The sequence below is a fragment of the Hakea prostrata genome, chromosome 7, assembly GCF_041222555.1.
Source record: "Hakea prostrata isolate BN-2017 chromosome 7, UWA_Hpros_2, whole genome shotgun sequence".
In the NCBI taxonomy this organism is placed as follows: domain Eukaryota; kingdom Viridiplantae; phylum Streptophyta; class Magnoliopsida; order Proteales; family Proteaceae; genus Hakea; species Hakea prostrata.
This window is the reverse complement of record NC_142606.1, coordinates 48,588,706-48,603,488: the sequence shown is the minus strand read 5'-3', so window position 1 is coordinate 48,603,488 and position 14,783 is coordinate 48,588,706. Positions and strand designations below refer to the sequence as shown.

At 40.7% G+C, this 14,783-nt stretch overlaps 1 protein-coding gene across 1 annotated transcript; it reads left to right on the top strand.

Moving 5' to 3' along the window:
* Positions 1-612: 612 nt before the first annotated feature.
* Positions 613-3,214, top strand: LOC149011288 (protein IQ-domain 26-like). Its single transcript, XM_089164248.1, has 3 exons — positions 613-1,819; positions 1,922-2,131; positions 2,235-3,214. Exons 1-3 carry the CDS (start codon positions 1,436-1,438, stop codon positions 2,913-2,915), a joined length of 1,275 nt encoding a protein of 424 aa, XP_089020374.1. The 5' UTR covers positions 613-1,435; the 3' UTR covers positions 2,916-3,214.
* Positions 3,215-14,783: the final 11,569 nt, after the last annotated feature.

The following is a 14,783-nucleotide window of genomic DNA, read 5'->3' as shown; positions in this document are numbered from 1 at the left end:
ATTTTTATTTTATTTTTGATCATTTTTTTTGTCAATAGTGGATTAGTAGAGCGGTTAAAAGCTAAAATTCTAGGTGGGTCTCTATAGAATCTTGATCATCACCCCCATCAGGGAAGCACTCTGTGCTCCCTAACGAATTTACTACCACAAATCCAGTGAGCCCACAGGTAAAAAATTAAAAAAAAAAAAAAAAAATTCTATCAACCAACTCCTAGGTCCCCTTGTATTTATGGTGGTAAAGCCATCGGTGAGCACAGGGTGCACCTCCAAGCACCGCTCCAAGCACTCTCCAACGGGTAGCTGATCTGATTCGTCTCTATATTAATAATATTTTTCCCACCTTATATAAAAACTTTTCAGATTTTAAAAAATAAATAAATAACTGTGGATGCTTTTGAATTTGGAGACAGAAGGGTAATAGAAAGACATACCACCTGAGAACGTGAGATTTTCATCCAGAGCGCAATTACGATTTTGTCCCTGCCGTGATTTCATCTTCATAAATTTTGAATTTTGTTCAGTTTTTCTATATCGGTTAAAAGATCTCTGGAAGATCAGAAAATTAAGGGATAAAACCAAAGGATCTTTTCTAACCCAAGAAGTTGCAGGGTTTGATAAATCATTTGCCACACTGTGAAGAAGCAAAATCTCTATCAGTAGTTGGGCTTTAATGGCGATCCAGAGAAGTGCAGACAGAGAGCATCACAAGACCTGTTCTCTCTGTCAGTAATCCAGCAAAGGAGTCGGGGAAAAAGGAGGAGAGGATAAAAGGGTAATTGACAGAGAGAAAGATGATTTGAGATTTGAGAGAGAGAGACAGAGAGAGAATAGAATAAAGATTGTGAAACGATTAACGAGGGAAGCATAAAATACTGAAGAGATTCACGAGAGTGTCAGCGGCTGAGAAAGTTGAGGTATCTTTCCTTTTAAGAGGACACGTTGCTCCAGAAAGGTTAGAAGTTAAAAAGTTTAGCAGAGAGGGAATACTGCGAAAGAGGTGTTTTTAAAAGTAGGTTTCGCAGTTTCTCATTTCGCAGTTTCTCATTGGAGGAAGGTTGTAAATTTCGAGCAATTTTTGAATTTGAGAAGGTGGTTTGGTCTTTGTCTCTGCAATTATTTCTTTTTTTTAGTGGTTTCTCTGTAATGGGTTTCTTCTGAAATTTGTGTTTCGACCTTATATTTTGCAAATCTCTGCATCTTTTCTGTGATATCCTTTTGTCTTCTAATGTGAGTTCCTTCACGAGGTTGTGACAGCCGACAGTTTCAAATATTCTTCTTTTTTCTCCATTTTACAATTCTAATCTTTATATTTTAAGCTTTTGCTACATCACTTCCCTGTTCCACCAACATGGAGAGATTCTAACTTCAAGAGCTTTTTACTTCGATCTGGGCTTTTTCCCTTCTTCGAAAACCATTCCAAAATTCAATTTGGAAAATGGGAAGAGCAACCAGATGGTTCAGGAACTTGTTGGGGTTAAAGAAAGAGAAGGAACAGAGAGAGAACTCTAGCAATGGTGACCATAGAGATAAGAAAAGATGGAGTTTTGGCAAGTCAGGGAAGGATTCCGGTGTGGCTGGTCAGATCCCAGTTGAGGCTGCTTGGATGAGATCTTATTACTCTGAAACCGACAGAGAGCAGAACAAGCATGCAATTGCGGTGGCTGCTGCTACAGCTGCGGCGGCTGACGCTGCCGTCGCCGCTGCACAAGCGGCGGTTGCGGTGGTGAGACTTACTAGTCAGGGTAGAGGTACCATGTTTGGTGGTGGAAGGGAGAGGTGGGCTGCCGTGAAGATTCAAACTGTCTTCAGGGGATATTTGGTAAGTGGGTTCTTGATTTCTTCCGCCAATGGTTTGAACTGAAAGCGAATTTAATTTCACATTCGCCTTCTCTACTTCTTCTTTCTTGGTCATCTGTTGCAGGCCAAGAAAGCTCGTCGAGCTCTGAGAGGCTTGGTGAAGTTGCAGGCACATGTGAGGGGCTACCTTGTAAGGAAGCAAGCAGCTGCAACTCTTCATAGCATGCAAGCTCTTATAAGAGCCCAAGCAACTGTTCGATCGCAGAGAGCTCGTTTTTCTCTTGACAAAGATCACAGCTTTCAACCGGAACAATACCGACCTCGAAAATCCATCGTGAGTATTAAAATTCTTTTAAATTCAAAATGAATTAGATTGTTCTTCACATTTCACAAACAAATTAAAAAAAAATTGTTCCTTTTTGAATTAAAACTTTCAGGAAAGATTTGATGAAACAAGAAGCGAGCACACAGCATCAATCCACAGTAGAAGGCTATCGGCATCACTAGAGAGTGCCATTAACAACTTGGAAGAGAGCCCAAAAATTGTAGAGATGGACACTTGCAGGCCAAGGTCAAGATCTAGAAGAACCAACGCATCAATGTGGGATTCTGGTGAAGACCCTTCTTACCAAACCATTTCATCTCCTCTTCCATGTCAAATCCCAGGTCGTCTCTCAATACCAGAAGGGCGAAACTTTCAAGATTTCGACTGGGTTTTAACGGGAGATGAGTGTAGATTTTCCACAGCACAGAGCACTCCTCGTTTTGCAAATTCAGCTGGATCTAATGCACCAGCAACACCTGCCAAGAGCGTGTGTGCAGAGAGCTTCTTCAGGGGTTACTCTAACTTCCCTAATTACATGGCGAACACACAATCGTTCAGGGCTAAAGTGAGATCTTACAGTGCTCCAAAGCAGAGGCCGGAACCAGGTCCAAAGAAGAAGCTTTCTCTTAATGAAATGGTTGAATCAAGAGCTAGTCTAAGTGGGGTTCGAATGCAGAGATCTTCTTCTCAGGTTCAAGATGCTTTCCATTTTAAGAACTCAGTAATAGGTAGGCTTGACAGGTCTATGGAGTTTGTAAGAGATTCAGAGGACTACTTGCAAAGGAGATGGTAGCAGAGAGGAAATTTGCGGAGTAGGAACATAGATGTTAGTGTTTGTAAAGAGAAAATTAAAAATGTTCTCAAACAAATTGCTTCCAATTGTGAATTCTGTTAGAAGTTGTGATTTCTGAGATGAAATTAATGTTGTTTTTTTCCCAGTTACTTTCGTAATGTATGTTTCATGGAAATGAAACAAAGAATCATGGCAATTGTGGTTTGTTCGTTTCTCCATTTTCGTTTCTCTTTGTTTGGTTATTCTCTTGTGACAAATCTGGATAGTGTGAATTATCTTTTTGGGGTAAAAGATTTGCATTGGTTGCTTCAACTTACAATCTCATCTGCAACGGACAATGAACTGATGTAGCTCACATGCTAGGGCATAGGGTGGTACAAACAATTATTGTTGCGTGTGAGTTGGAATCATCTCCACTCAAGGATAGTGTATATCACCATCTCCTACCTTCTTTTCATACAATGGGGTGAGTCTTTGAAACCTAAAATTTTAAAGCTAACAAAATGTAATGCTCCGGACTCTAGGACGAGGAAGGTGGGCCAACGGGAATTCGGATTCTCTACTCCAATGGATAGAGAGGATTGTGTTCTCTTTCATTCCTCTAGGAGCAATGTCCATTTATTAACATTAAGAAAGTAGTCTATAAGTAGAGCACCCTTCTAAACATGTGATGTAAGCGTGTAAAGGTAGTACAATCCTCTATTTATCGATATAGAAATCCCAACTTGGTGGAAGAGACTAGGACTCTCGCATGGTTATTTAATTATAATATCCTCAAAACAAAAGTGATACTACAGTTGCAACCTCAAATATAATTTCTTGTGAAATAAATCTAAAGTTCAACTAGGCAAACTTACGGACACGTCAACTACATTCTCAAGGTACCTCTTCTATATATAATTTATAAGAGGGGGCTTCATCCCTTGCCCTAGGAGATTCAAACCCTAAGCCTCATATTATGAGGCAATGATTTTTTGCTAGTTGTGTCAAACCATGGTCTTCAAGTGTTGGATTTTTTTTCTTTTTTCGTTAACCATTTTCAAGTGTTGTTGGGACTTGCTGGGATTTTAGCATTTTAGGATTAGGTTCCAAAATTGGATATTGATTTGGTTGATATTATTTCAATAAAAGTGGGCCAATTTTTTGTTCTTTGCATGGTATTCACAACATATTTATTTATTATTATTATTATAAGATCTAAGGTTTGTTAATCCCAATTTATGTGCGCCAATACTACATCCTTAAGAAAATAGCTTCATCTACAAGACCGGGGGGGGGGGGGGGGGAAGAGGGGTACTTACAACGAGGCTTTGTCGTTAACCTTAAGAGGATTCGAACTCTTAACATCATACTACGGGGTACCAACTGAGTTTTTTTTTTCCAAGTCTTTAATGAGTTAACCTTTAAGATTAGACTCACATATTGTTAGGATTAAAGCGATCAATCACACACAATCGAACAGAAAACAAGGAAGAAAGAGACACGGATTTTACCCTGCTTCACCTCTGTCGGTAATACTCCAAAAATAGTTCAATTCAATTAATTGATGGGGAAAGATTCCTTACCTGGATTCGCTTTCCCTTTTGTGAAGTATTCGCAGCGGAAGTAAATTTGGATCCACGTTCTCGTTCCACCACCAAAGCTTTACCATGGAGATTCCACAATCACTAGGAAAGGGAATAATATCCACAACCCAAATGCCGTGTAGAAAGGATGGGATAGTGATCTAAAGCAAAGGAAGTAAACCTCCAAAGGGTTTCTACTTCCTGCGTTTCTTGGAAAAAGGGAGAGAGAGATGGGAGACGCCGTTTCTGGAAAATTTACGTAATGCAATCACACTCAATTATGCACTGGTTACCAAAATATATAACCCTATTTTGTAACCGCCCTAATAGTGAGTTTCCAAATTTGCCCTTGGGCATTTAATTTATTAATTATATTAATAAATTCCAACAGCTCCCACTTGCACAAGGGCAAGTGTTAATCTTTTAATGTATCCCAGATACACATGTATATCCCAGATATACACATTCAATCTCTCTGCAATGTATCCCAGATACATAGACCTCTTGTGTCACACCCCACCCGTCGGTCTCGGTTACCCGCCCGACAACCCGTGGGTGTGATCCGTCACAAGATCCAAGGTTTTAGTCAATCAACAATATTTAAGACAAATAAAGATAATCAAGAGCAAAGAATATTCAATAACTGAATTAAATGAATTATAGGAGTCCAAAAATACTCCTGTTGTGACTAAAATATCCACTGCCGGTTCATACCGGCCAAACCAATCTTAGCCGGGTTCGATTGAGAGATAAAGGAAGGATGATCAGCGACGTCCAAAGAGGAGCAATGATCCGATGGCTGTGATTGAAAAAGTGTTATAAGCAGGAAAGCTAGTATAAAAGCGAGGGAAGATTCGTAACAAAGTAAGTCTCCAGAATCAACCAAACTCTAAGCTCACTCTGATTGAACTCCATTACAAGCATTTTAGAAGCTCCAGAGAGCTCTGAAACACCATCTTTACCATACTGACTAGATCGTCGGAGACGAGACGCCGATCAAGACGATCGGCTCCGTTTCTTACTGGTATTCTGTTTCTTTCAGAAGTGAGAGGTTGATCGATTGAAAAGCAAACCAGATCGAATCAGATCTGAGGAGTTCGGTGCGGAAAACTACGGTTCAAGGCGATCGGCAGAAATAGCACCAACATTTTGGCGCCGTCTGTGGGAACAAGTTCAAAGTAGAAGCTATGGCTCAATCACCTGAGCGGGAGGAACAATTACCGGTAGAAATGGTGGAAACAAGCTAGAGGGAGCCGAGGAAAATAAATCCAAAAAGAAGAACGAGAGAAGTGGTTCCGATACCACAAATCCCGATGATGCAGACTCGACAGAGGCAAAGAATGATGGAGGATCATTCACCTCGTCCAACTGATCAGTTCGAAAGGCAAGAGAAGCAATTGGCGGATACATTGCCAACATCTCGTTCAGAGTTAGATCCAAACCTGATCACTGAGCGATTTGAGAGCATGCAGCATCAAATCCTTGAGACACAAAATTTGATGAGGACATTCATCAAGCATATCGAAGTACATCCTGAGGAAAGAGTTCCGGTCTTATCAGCTGGAAGATCTCGAACTTTTTCTCGAGCGAAGACGACCTCTGTCCCAAATTCTCAGATTCAAAAGTCAAGAGGAAGCCGAAGGAGGTCATTTCTTAAGGAAGGATTGGGAGAGAGTGCGGATCCAAACTATATTCCACTGGAGACCGAAGATCGAGAATCGTCCAGGGATGATCAATTGAGTCATATCTGGAGCAAAAAAAGTAGAAGCGTTGGGGATTGGAGAGATAAGAAAGAAACAGGAAGATCAGGAGATAGCAGATCTGAAGTCTATGGATCGGAAATCAGTAAAAGATTTCGTATCCTTGATGATCAAATTCAGCGACTGGCGAACAAAGATGACGGAGAAAAAGTTGAGGAAATGATGAACCAAAATCCATTTGCTAAGGACATTATGTTAGCACCATTGCCGCGCAATTTTAAACTTCCGACATTCACGATGTATAATGGAAGCACAGATCCAATGGAACACCTGGCTCAGTTCAACTCTGTCATGATGCTGGCAAGTAACTTTGATGTTTTAAAGTGTCGCTCATTTCCATCTTCCTTGAAAGGATCTGCAACAACCTGGTTCTTCAGCTTATTACCAGATTCCATTAAGGATTTTAAGGATTTGACGAAAGTATTTTTGTCAAGATTCCAAAGTAGCATGAAGAGCAGCAAAATTGTTGATAATTTAGCTGCAATCCGTCAAAAATCAGGAGAATCGGTTTGAAATTACATGAAGAGATTCAATCAGGAGTCGATTCAAATTAAAAATTTGAATGAGGCGGTGGCATATGACGCTATGTTCAGAGGCTTAACAGATGAGCATCTTTTGGAATTCCTGATAATGAACAAGCCGGGGAATATAGTGGAATTAACGACTCGCTGTAACCAGTATGCAAATATGAAGGACATTCTTTAGGCAAGAAAAGAAACTGACAGCAGTGGAGTTAAAAAGAAAGATGATGGAGTTGTGAGATCTGATCAGAGAGATCAGAGAGAGTGGAGGAATAGCAGGAGTTTTTCGAGAAATATTCCTGATTGTCAATACAGAAGGGACATCCCAAGATCATTCCAGAAAAACTACACTCCTCTCAACGCAAAAAGATCAAAAATTCTGATGCGAATTCAACATCAGGGATTTATGAAATGGCCATTACCTCTGATAGCAAAGGCGGATGAGAGGAATCCGAATAGATTCTGTAGATATCACAAGGATCATGGTCATGATATTGATGATTGCAGAATTTTGAAAAATTAAATCGAGCGACTAATCAGTCAGGGGAGATTGGACCAATTTGTTCAAAGGAGAAATGGAGGCAACAGAAGAAATGCCGCTGATCAGCTAAGAAGGTGGAATAATCAAACACCAGCGAGAGAAGACCGAACCAAAGGAGATTTTCAGTACAACTCTCAAGATGAAAATGCTAAACAACAGGAAAATCAGCAGATTCAACAGAAGCAGTCTCCTGTCATGACCATCCTGGGAAGTTTATATTTGAATTCAATTTCAAAGTCTAAGGCACATGCCAGGTCCATAAATGCTGTTGAATCTCATGTTACTCCTAGAAGAATCAAAATGATGAAGGAGATAGTCTTCACGGAGGAAGAAATGGAAGGAATTCAAGAACCACACGATGACGCCATTGTGGTGGTCATTAAGGTGGCAAACAGAGATATTCACAGAGTTCTGGTCGACACAGGATCATCTGTAGACATAATGTCTTACGAAGCTTTTCAGCGATTGAAGTTGGATTCGGTCAAGATAAAACCTTGCGGCACAAGGTTATTTGGATTTTCTGGAGAGTCTACTTTGGTAGAAGGAACTGTGGAGCTAACAATAACACTGGGAACACATCCACAAACGGTAACTACAATTACTAAATTTTTGTTAATCAAAAGTCTATCAGCATACAATATAATTCTCGGGAGACCAACGTTGAATGCTATTGGGGCAATAGTTTCAACGAGACATTTGAAGGTCAAGTTCCCAACTGAAGGAGGCATTGGAGAATGCAAATCGGATCAAAAAACTTCAAGGCAAAGCTATACAACCTTTTTGAAGGATTCAAAAGCACAAGGTAAGGCACTCGCTCTTACTGTGGAAGTTATGGATAACCCCCCCCGGTGATGAGGGAAAAAAAAAGGGGGGGGCCCGGGAGGAAGGGGGGGGAAATTTTGTGGGGGGGGGGGGGCGCAAAAGGGGGCCGAGGGGGGGGGCGGGGGGGGGGGGGGGGGGGGGGGGGCGCGGGGGAGTTCCCCAAAACGAAACGCCGGGGGGGCGCGCCGGCGGCGCAAGGCGGGCGGGGGGGGGGGGGGGGGGGGGGGGGGGGGGCGCGGGGTTGGTAAACCCGGGCCCGGGAGGGCGGCGGCCCGCCCCCCCCCGCCGCCCGGCCGCCGCCCCCCCGCCCCGGGGAACCGTCACGAGATCCATGGTTTTAGTCTATCAATAATAATAAATACAAATACAGATAATCAAGAGCAAGAAAAGTGCAATAATTAATAAACAGGTTACAGGAGTCCAAATACTCCGATAAATATCCAAGAAATAATCAAAGGAAAGAATCAAGAATCAAATGTAATATCGAGTTCAGCGGAAGCAAAAAGAATAACTAAATAATCTTTATCTTCAGGAGGCTTCATGCTCGCAAGTTCATGTATCACCGTCTGTGCCACATCAGCTTCAAACGAGAAGGCTCTTTCATACGAATCATCTCCAACTTCCGACATTGTGCAACCATCTCGTACAGTTTATATAATACATACAATGAAAGGAATGAGTTCCAACGAACTCAGTAAGGAACAAGCAATTCTCATATATATGTCAATACAATCCACGAATGCACATATGAAATGATATGGATGATATGCGGAAATATGAATGCTACTAAGATCTAACTATGCAAGTCTCTAATGGCTGACATGCTTTAAGATATACACCAGCCCTCCTCCTGGGTAAGTCTCATCACTCGATCCGGCAAGGACTTGTTACCTCTCGTAGGGATCCCGGGCAAAGGGGTAAGTCCACACTGGCTCTCAAACCATTGCTGGGGGTTAAGTCAACACTCTCTCACCACGACCATTGGCAATGAGTACTGGGGCATGTCGGGGTTTCTAATCCAATGCAAGGTCATAATGGTAACATACTATATGAAGTCCAGATACTTCCCCTATGGCACCAACCAACTCGGTTCAAGATCCTTCGCAACCTAGGAGTGAGAATCCTCACGGATCGGATACCTCTGTTGGACTCCACTCCTTAACCCTATGGTCATCCACATATTATTGGGGCGGATGCTCTCATGACTCCTCGCGACACCCGGTCCGCTCCTTGGACGTCCATGAGCCCAACCCTAACATATGTAACCCTACCATTACATGACCAATAGTGGACCACTGAGTCTCCGCACGGACTGGTTACCGCTGTTGGATGAAACATAGTCACGTCACCATTGTCACGGGTCACCCGGCTTCAATTCCCCTGCCGAAAGGGTAATAGCATGTGGGGTACCTAGCCATGCAATTCTAGACTCCCTAAGTATGTCATCAAGTAATCATGATAGTGCTGGAGACATCAGCAGGCATGCGTCCCATTCCACAGTCTTCTGATATCCCAAGCCAAGATATCCCAATGGAATACCCTTCCATCACAACTACACTACAATCACTCTTTATCATACCATGAACAGTTGTGCAATATCATGAAAGATGAAGTACATCAAGGAATACCACAAACAACAAGTGTATAATAAGATTCACATGCTTTATACAATTACAGCAAGTTACATGATCAAAGAATAGTAAATAGAACAACAGAACCATCATGTATATGTAATTGCATATAAATAAGAATGCATGTCCTTACCTGTAATTTAGTAGAAGTCCTCTAACTTGCAATCCAAAAACTATTATAAGACTTTTACTTGAAACAGAGAACACCTAGGCATAGGGTTACAAGAATGTATAAGAGTCAAGAGTCAAAACAAATCCAAAATCAAACTTACACAGACACTGGAAACCGGCCGGTCGCTTGAGCCGGTCGCTTAGGTTGAGCGACCGCCACTAGTGTCCGCCCCAAAAACAGAGAGTTTCAAATCCGAAACTCAAGCTTCTGATCATCCGTTTTCAATCCGGTTTTCGAGTGATGATGGCCAAAGTCTCGAATCTAACACTCTAGGAGACACTAGGTGAAAAGAAACCTAACAATTATCATAAATGGATTACCCAGAAACTCTCCCCTTGACTAGATCCATCCATTAACAAATGCAGGGATTCGTTTCTGGATAGGATCTCATCAAGAACATTGGAAAGGGAGTACAACAAATCAAATGGGTAACCACTAACAAAAAGGAGATGGGTTCATATCAATTAGAGGTTAAAAAGAAGAGAATTGCAGATGGAGATTCATTACCTTAATCAGAATCACCAAGAATAGAAGAGAAAAGGTTTCATATCATTAACAACACTTCAGACTTGAATCCCGTACGTTTCCACTGCCGCCTAATCGCCCAAAATAGCAATCCCGAACATAATAATGCGTTAATAGGGCGAGGGATGCTATTTATAACGAACAGGGGGCAAAATAGGGCAAAACCCGAAAACAGAACCGGGCGGTCGCTTGGTTTAATCAACCGCCACTAGCAACCGCCCCCATGTATATTGCTATACAAGGGTGCTTTGCTCATGGGGTTGAAGACCAAGTACAACCTAACCCAAATGAAGACATGGGGGAGATCATAGTCCGAAAAATAAATCTCAATAGGTCAATAATAAAGGGGTTAGGGTTTCATCATAACATATGGCTCATGAAAAGGTTATGATCACGGAAAGAGAGAGAATGATTGTTATCAAGAAATAACAAGAAATCATAGGAAATATAGTTTAGGTTAATAGAAACATTACCCATGAGGTTTCCCTCACATGGAAGGTTACAAGAGGTTTCCAGAAAGATCATTCAAGGGTTAGGGTTAAGGTTTCAAGAATCTATTAGCTAGGGTTAAGATCATGATGATGATCATAGATCTCAAAGAATAGAATGAGATCATGGAATAGATGGTTGCAAGGATGCATCATCTTTTTCCTGATCTCAAACAAGAACAAGAACGAAGAAAGAATAATTAGAAATCCTAATTAGGTTAAACATGGATCATGAAGAAAATATAGTGTGATCAAGGATAAACAATTAGAGAATGATAGGTTACAATTTTAGTAAAGAAAACACATTGATTGGCTGTTAACAAGATCAAACTAAGGGTTCTTGGTTTGATCCAAGAGGTTAGGATTTCACCCTTTTTTTGGCTCCCAATGAAAAGGTTGAGAGCACCGGATGAAGGGAAATAAATTGATAGCCAATAAAACAAGAAAACATAGATGATCAAGTTTAGGTTAACACAAATATCACCCAAGGGAAAGAGAAACAAAGAATCAAGATTCACCCATGGCAAAGAGAAACAAAGAATGCACAATCTGGAAAAGGTGTTGGGGAGTTTCCAATAGATAAAAGAACAATAGGTTTTTAGATATGGTTACCTCTCATAAGAGTTGGTTACCTCTCATGAGAGTTACCCATAATTAATTCTCACAAAAACAACCCAAGATAGATAAAGGAATATCTCATTAGTATTTCAAAATAAAGGATGGAATTAGGAAGGATCTACTAATGAGAGAAAATAAGGTTCTCAATTAAAGTGAAGGGAAAGAAATTCAAATCATACAATTAGGGATTACTAACAAGAATCCGTGTATCCCACGAAAAGACTAGGGAGAATAAAGATTCACCCTTAGGGCAAAGAATTTACAATCAAGAAAGGTTTTGGGGAGAGTCCAATGAATTAATAGAAAATAAAAGGGTTGCCAATTGTTCCAAGGAAAAACAAGGATCAACTCCTCAATCATGAGGACACAAGGGAAGGTCATGGTAATAATATGAGACTTTCCCCACAATAATAAAGATAGGTAGGAAATTAGGGAAAGTATCATTAAGAGCTTTGGTGGAATCAAATTCAAGGATCATCGCCATATGGCTTCAAGATCATAGAGTGAATTGGGGGATTCACTCTAGGGTTAAAAGAATTAAAGAAGAGGTCATTACAGTAGTGTAATACCCTTCTCATGATCAGAAAATCAGAAGTAGAGAAGAAAGAATGAATTAAAGAAGAAGCGAATTGAATACCAACCTTTTAGAAGAGAAACCGCTGAAGAAACCTGAACAGATACTTGAGGATCTTCCTTGACTTCGAAGGAGAGGATCTAGGGATCTTCCCACGTTCTCCCAAGGCTTAGAAATAGATTGAGAGTGAAACACATGGAGTTCCCCCTTTTAAATAGCACAAAGAGTTCAAGAGTTACTAGGGTTTCACCAAACTGACCAAACTGACCCTGTTGGTTGATTGGTTGCCAAAGAGGAAGTTCAGAGGTCGATCCCACACTATCAAGAGGGTTAGAAACATGGTGGGAATAGTTTACCACGAAATTAAAAGAAATAAAGCTTTTGAAAACCTTCAAAATAGATATTTACCAAAATGCCACTGCCTGGACAACTTGTTCAAAACAAAGGATTTAATGGGCCTAACTTCAATATTTTTGGATGGGCTTCTTTCAACATATCATACTACTTACCTAGTATGGAGGGAAGTCTTCAAACTAGGTCCAACCAAGTTCTTCTTCACAAATAAATAGTTCAACACCAAATCAAATAAGGTTTCCATAAGGAAACACCATCACCAATATCCATGGGTTTTGGGTCAAACACCATATCTTCTACTGAGATGGCCCACAAAGACATCTTCCTAAGATTTTCAAAGATAGTAAAACGGAACTCACGGTCAAACTTCGAAGTCAACATTAAACAAACCCTACTTCACCCAAAACAGATCGGGTCTTCGGGCTAGATTTGGGCTGGGTGTCACAGAGGCGAAGGAATTTCTCATCAGAAAAGCATGATGCAATTAAAGTTGAAGTGGACAAGCTTAGGAGATCTGAGTTTATTGAGCAAATCGAGTGTCCAAGGTGGCTAGCGAATGTGGTAATGGTGAAAAAGCATAATGGAAAATGGCGAATGTGTGTAGATTACACTGATTTGAACAAGGAATGTCCCAAGGATTGCTATCCTTTGCTGCGAATTGATCAGTTAATTGATGCTACATCATGTCAGCAAATGTTGAGTTTTATGGATGCTTATTCTGGTTAATAATCAAATTCTTATGAAAAAGGAAGACCAACCTCATACGGCATTCATGACCAATCGGGAAAGCTATTGTTATAAGGTTATGCCTTTTGGGTTAAAAAATGCCAGTGCAACATACCAAAGGGTGATGAACAAGCTGTTTGCTGATCAGATTGGAAGAAATATGGAGGTTTATGTAGACTATCTTCTTGTAAAAAGTCAATTTAGATCTGATCATCTCGCTGATTTAAGAGAGTGTTTTGATGTATTGAGGAGAAATGGAATGAGACTCAACCCTGAGAAGTGTGCATTTGGGGTTTCATCTGGTAAATTCCTTGGTTACATGGTCACGCAGAGGGGTATAGAGGCAAATCCAGAAAAAATCAGGGCTATCTTAAATATGACAAGACCAAAGAAGATGAAAGAAATTCAAAGCTTAACAGGAAGAGTTGCAGCATTAAGTAGATTTATATCAAGATCAGGAGATAAGTGTGCACCATTTTTCAGGGCATTGAAAAATCTAAATGCACTCAACGAATTCAAATGGTCGGAGGACTGTCAAAATTCATTTGAAGAGTTGAAGAGGAGGCTGACCAGTTCCACCGTTTTATCTCGACCAAAGCTCGGAGAGAGCTTGCAGATATATCTATCTTCTTCAAAGGCGGCAGTAAGCGCGGTGCTAATACGGGAAGAAGGTACTGTCCAAAATCCTATCTACTTTGTAAGTCATACATTGTTAGATGCAAAATTTAGATATCCGGAATTTGAGAAACAGGCTTTCGCCTTAATAATAGCAGCCAGGAAGCTCAGACCTTATTTTCAGGCTCATCCAATTATTGTTCTTACCAACTGGCCTTTAAAGAAAATACTGCATAAGCCTGATCTGGCGGGGAGAATGGTGTCATGGGCAGGAGAGTTAACAGAGCATGATATAGATTATAAACCTAGAACTGCGATAAAAGCACAAGTTTTGGCTGATTTTATTGCTGAAAGTATTTCATCACTAGAGGAGGAAAAAGATTCTAGTGAGGTGTCTTCTGTGTGGACCTTACATGTAGATGGGTCAAATCATTCACATGGATCAGGAGCGGGGGTGATTTTACAAAGTCCGTTCGGATTTGTAATTCAGAATGCACTCCGGTTTAATTTTCATGCTTCAAACAATGAAGCAGAGTATGAAGCTCTTATTGCAGGATTACGACTGGCTAGATCCTCTTGTGTACAAAGCATTGAAGTAAAAAGTGATTCTGAGCTGGTGGTCAATCAAGTCACGGGAGTGTATGGTGCGAAAGATGATCGAATGGTCAACTATCTTAAAAAAGTATGGCAATGTAAGGAGTGGTTCGCACAATTCTCAGTCACGAGGATATCTCGAAATCAAAATAATGAAGCAGATTCTCTGCCAAAATTGGCATCCGCAAAGTCTATTTCTATTCCACAAGCTGTATATTATGAGGAGCTAGATATTCCGGCATATTCAGAGCCAGAGATAATGGAAATTGATGCAGAGATATCTTGGATGAATCCTATTATATAGTATCTGAAGGATGGTATTCTTCCTAAAGATAGGGAAAAGGCCAGAACTGTGAAAAGAA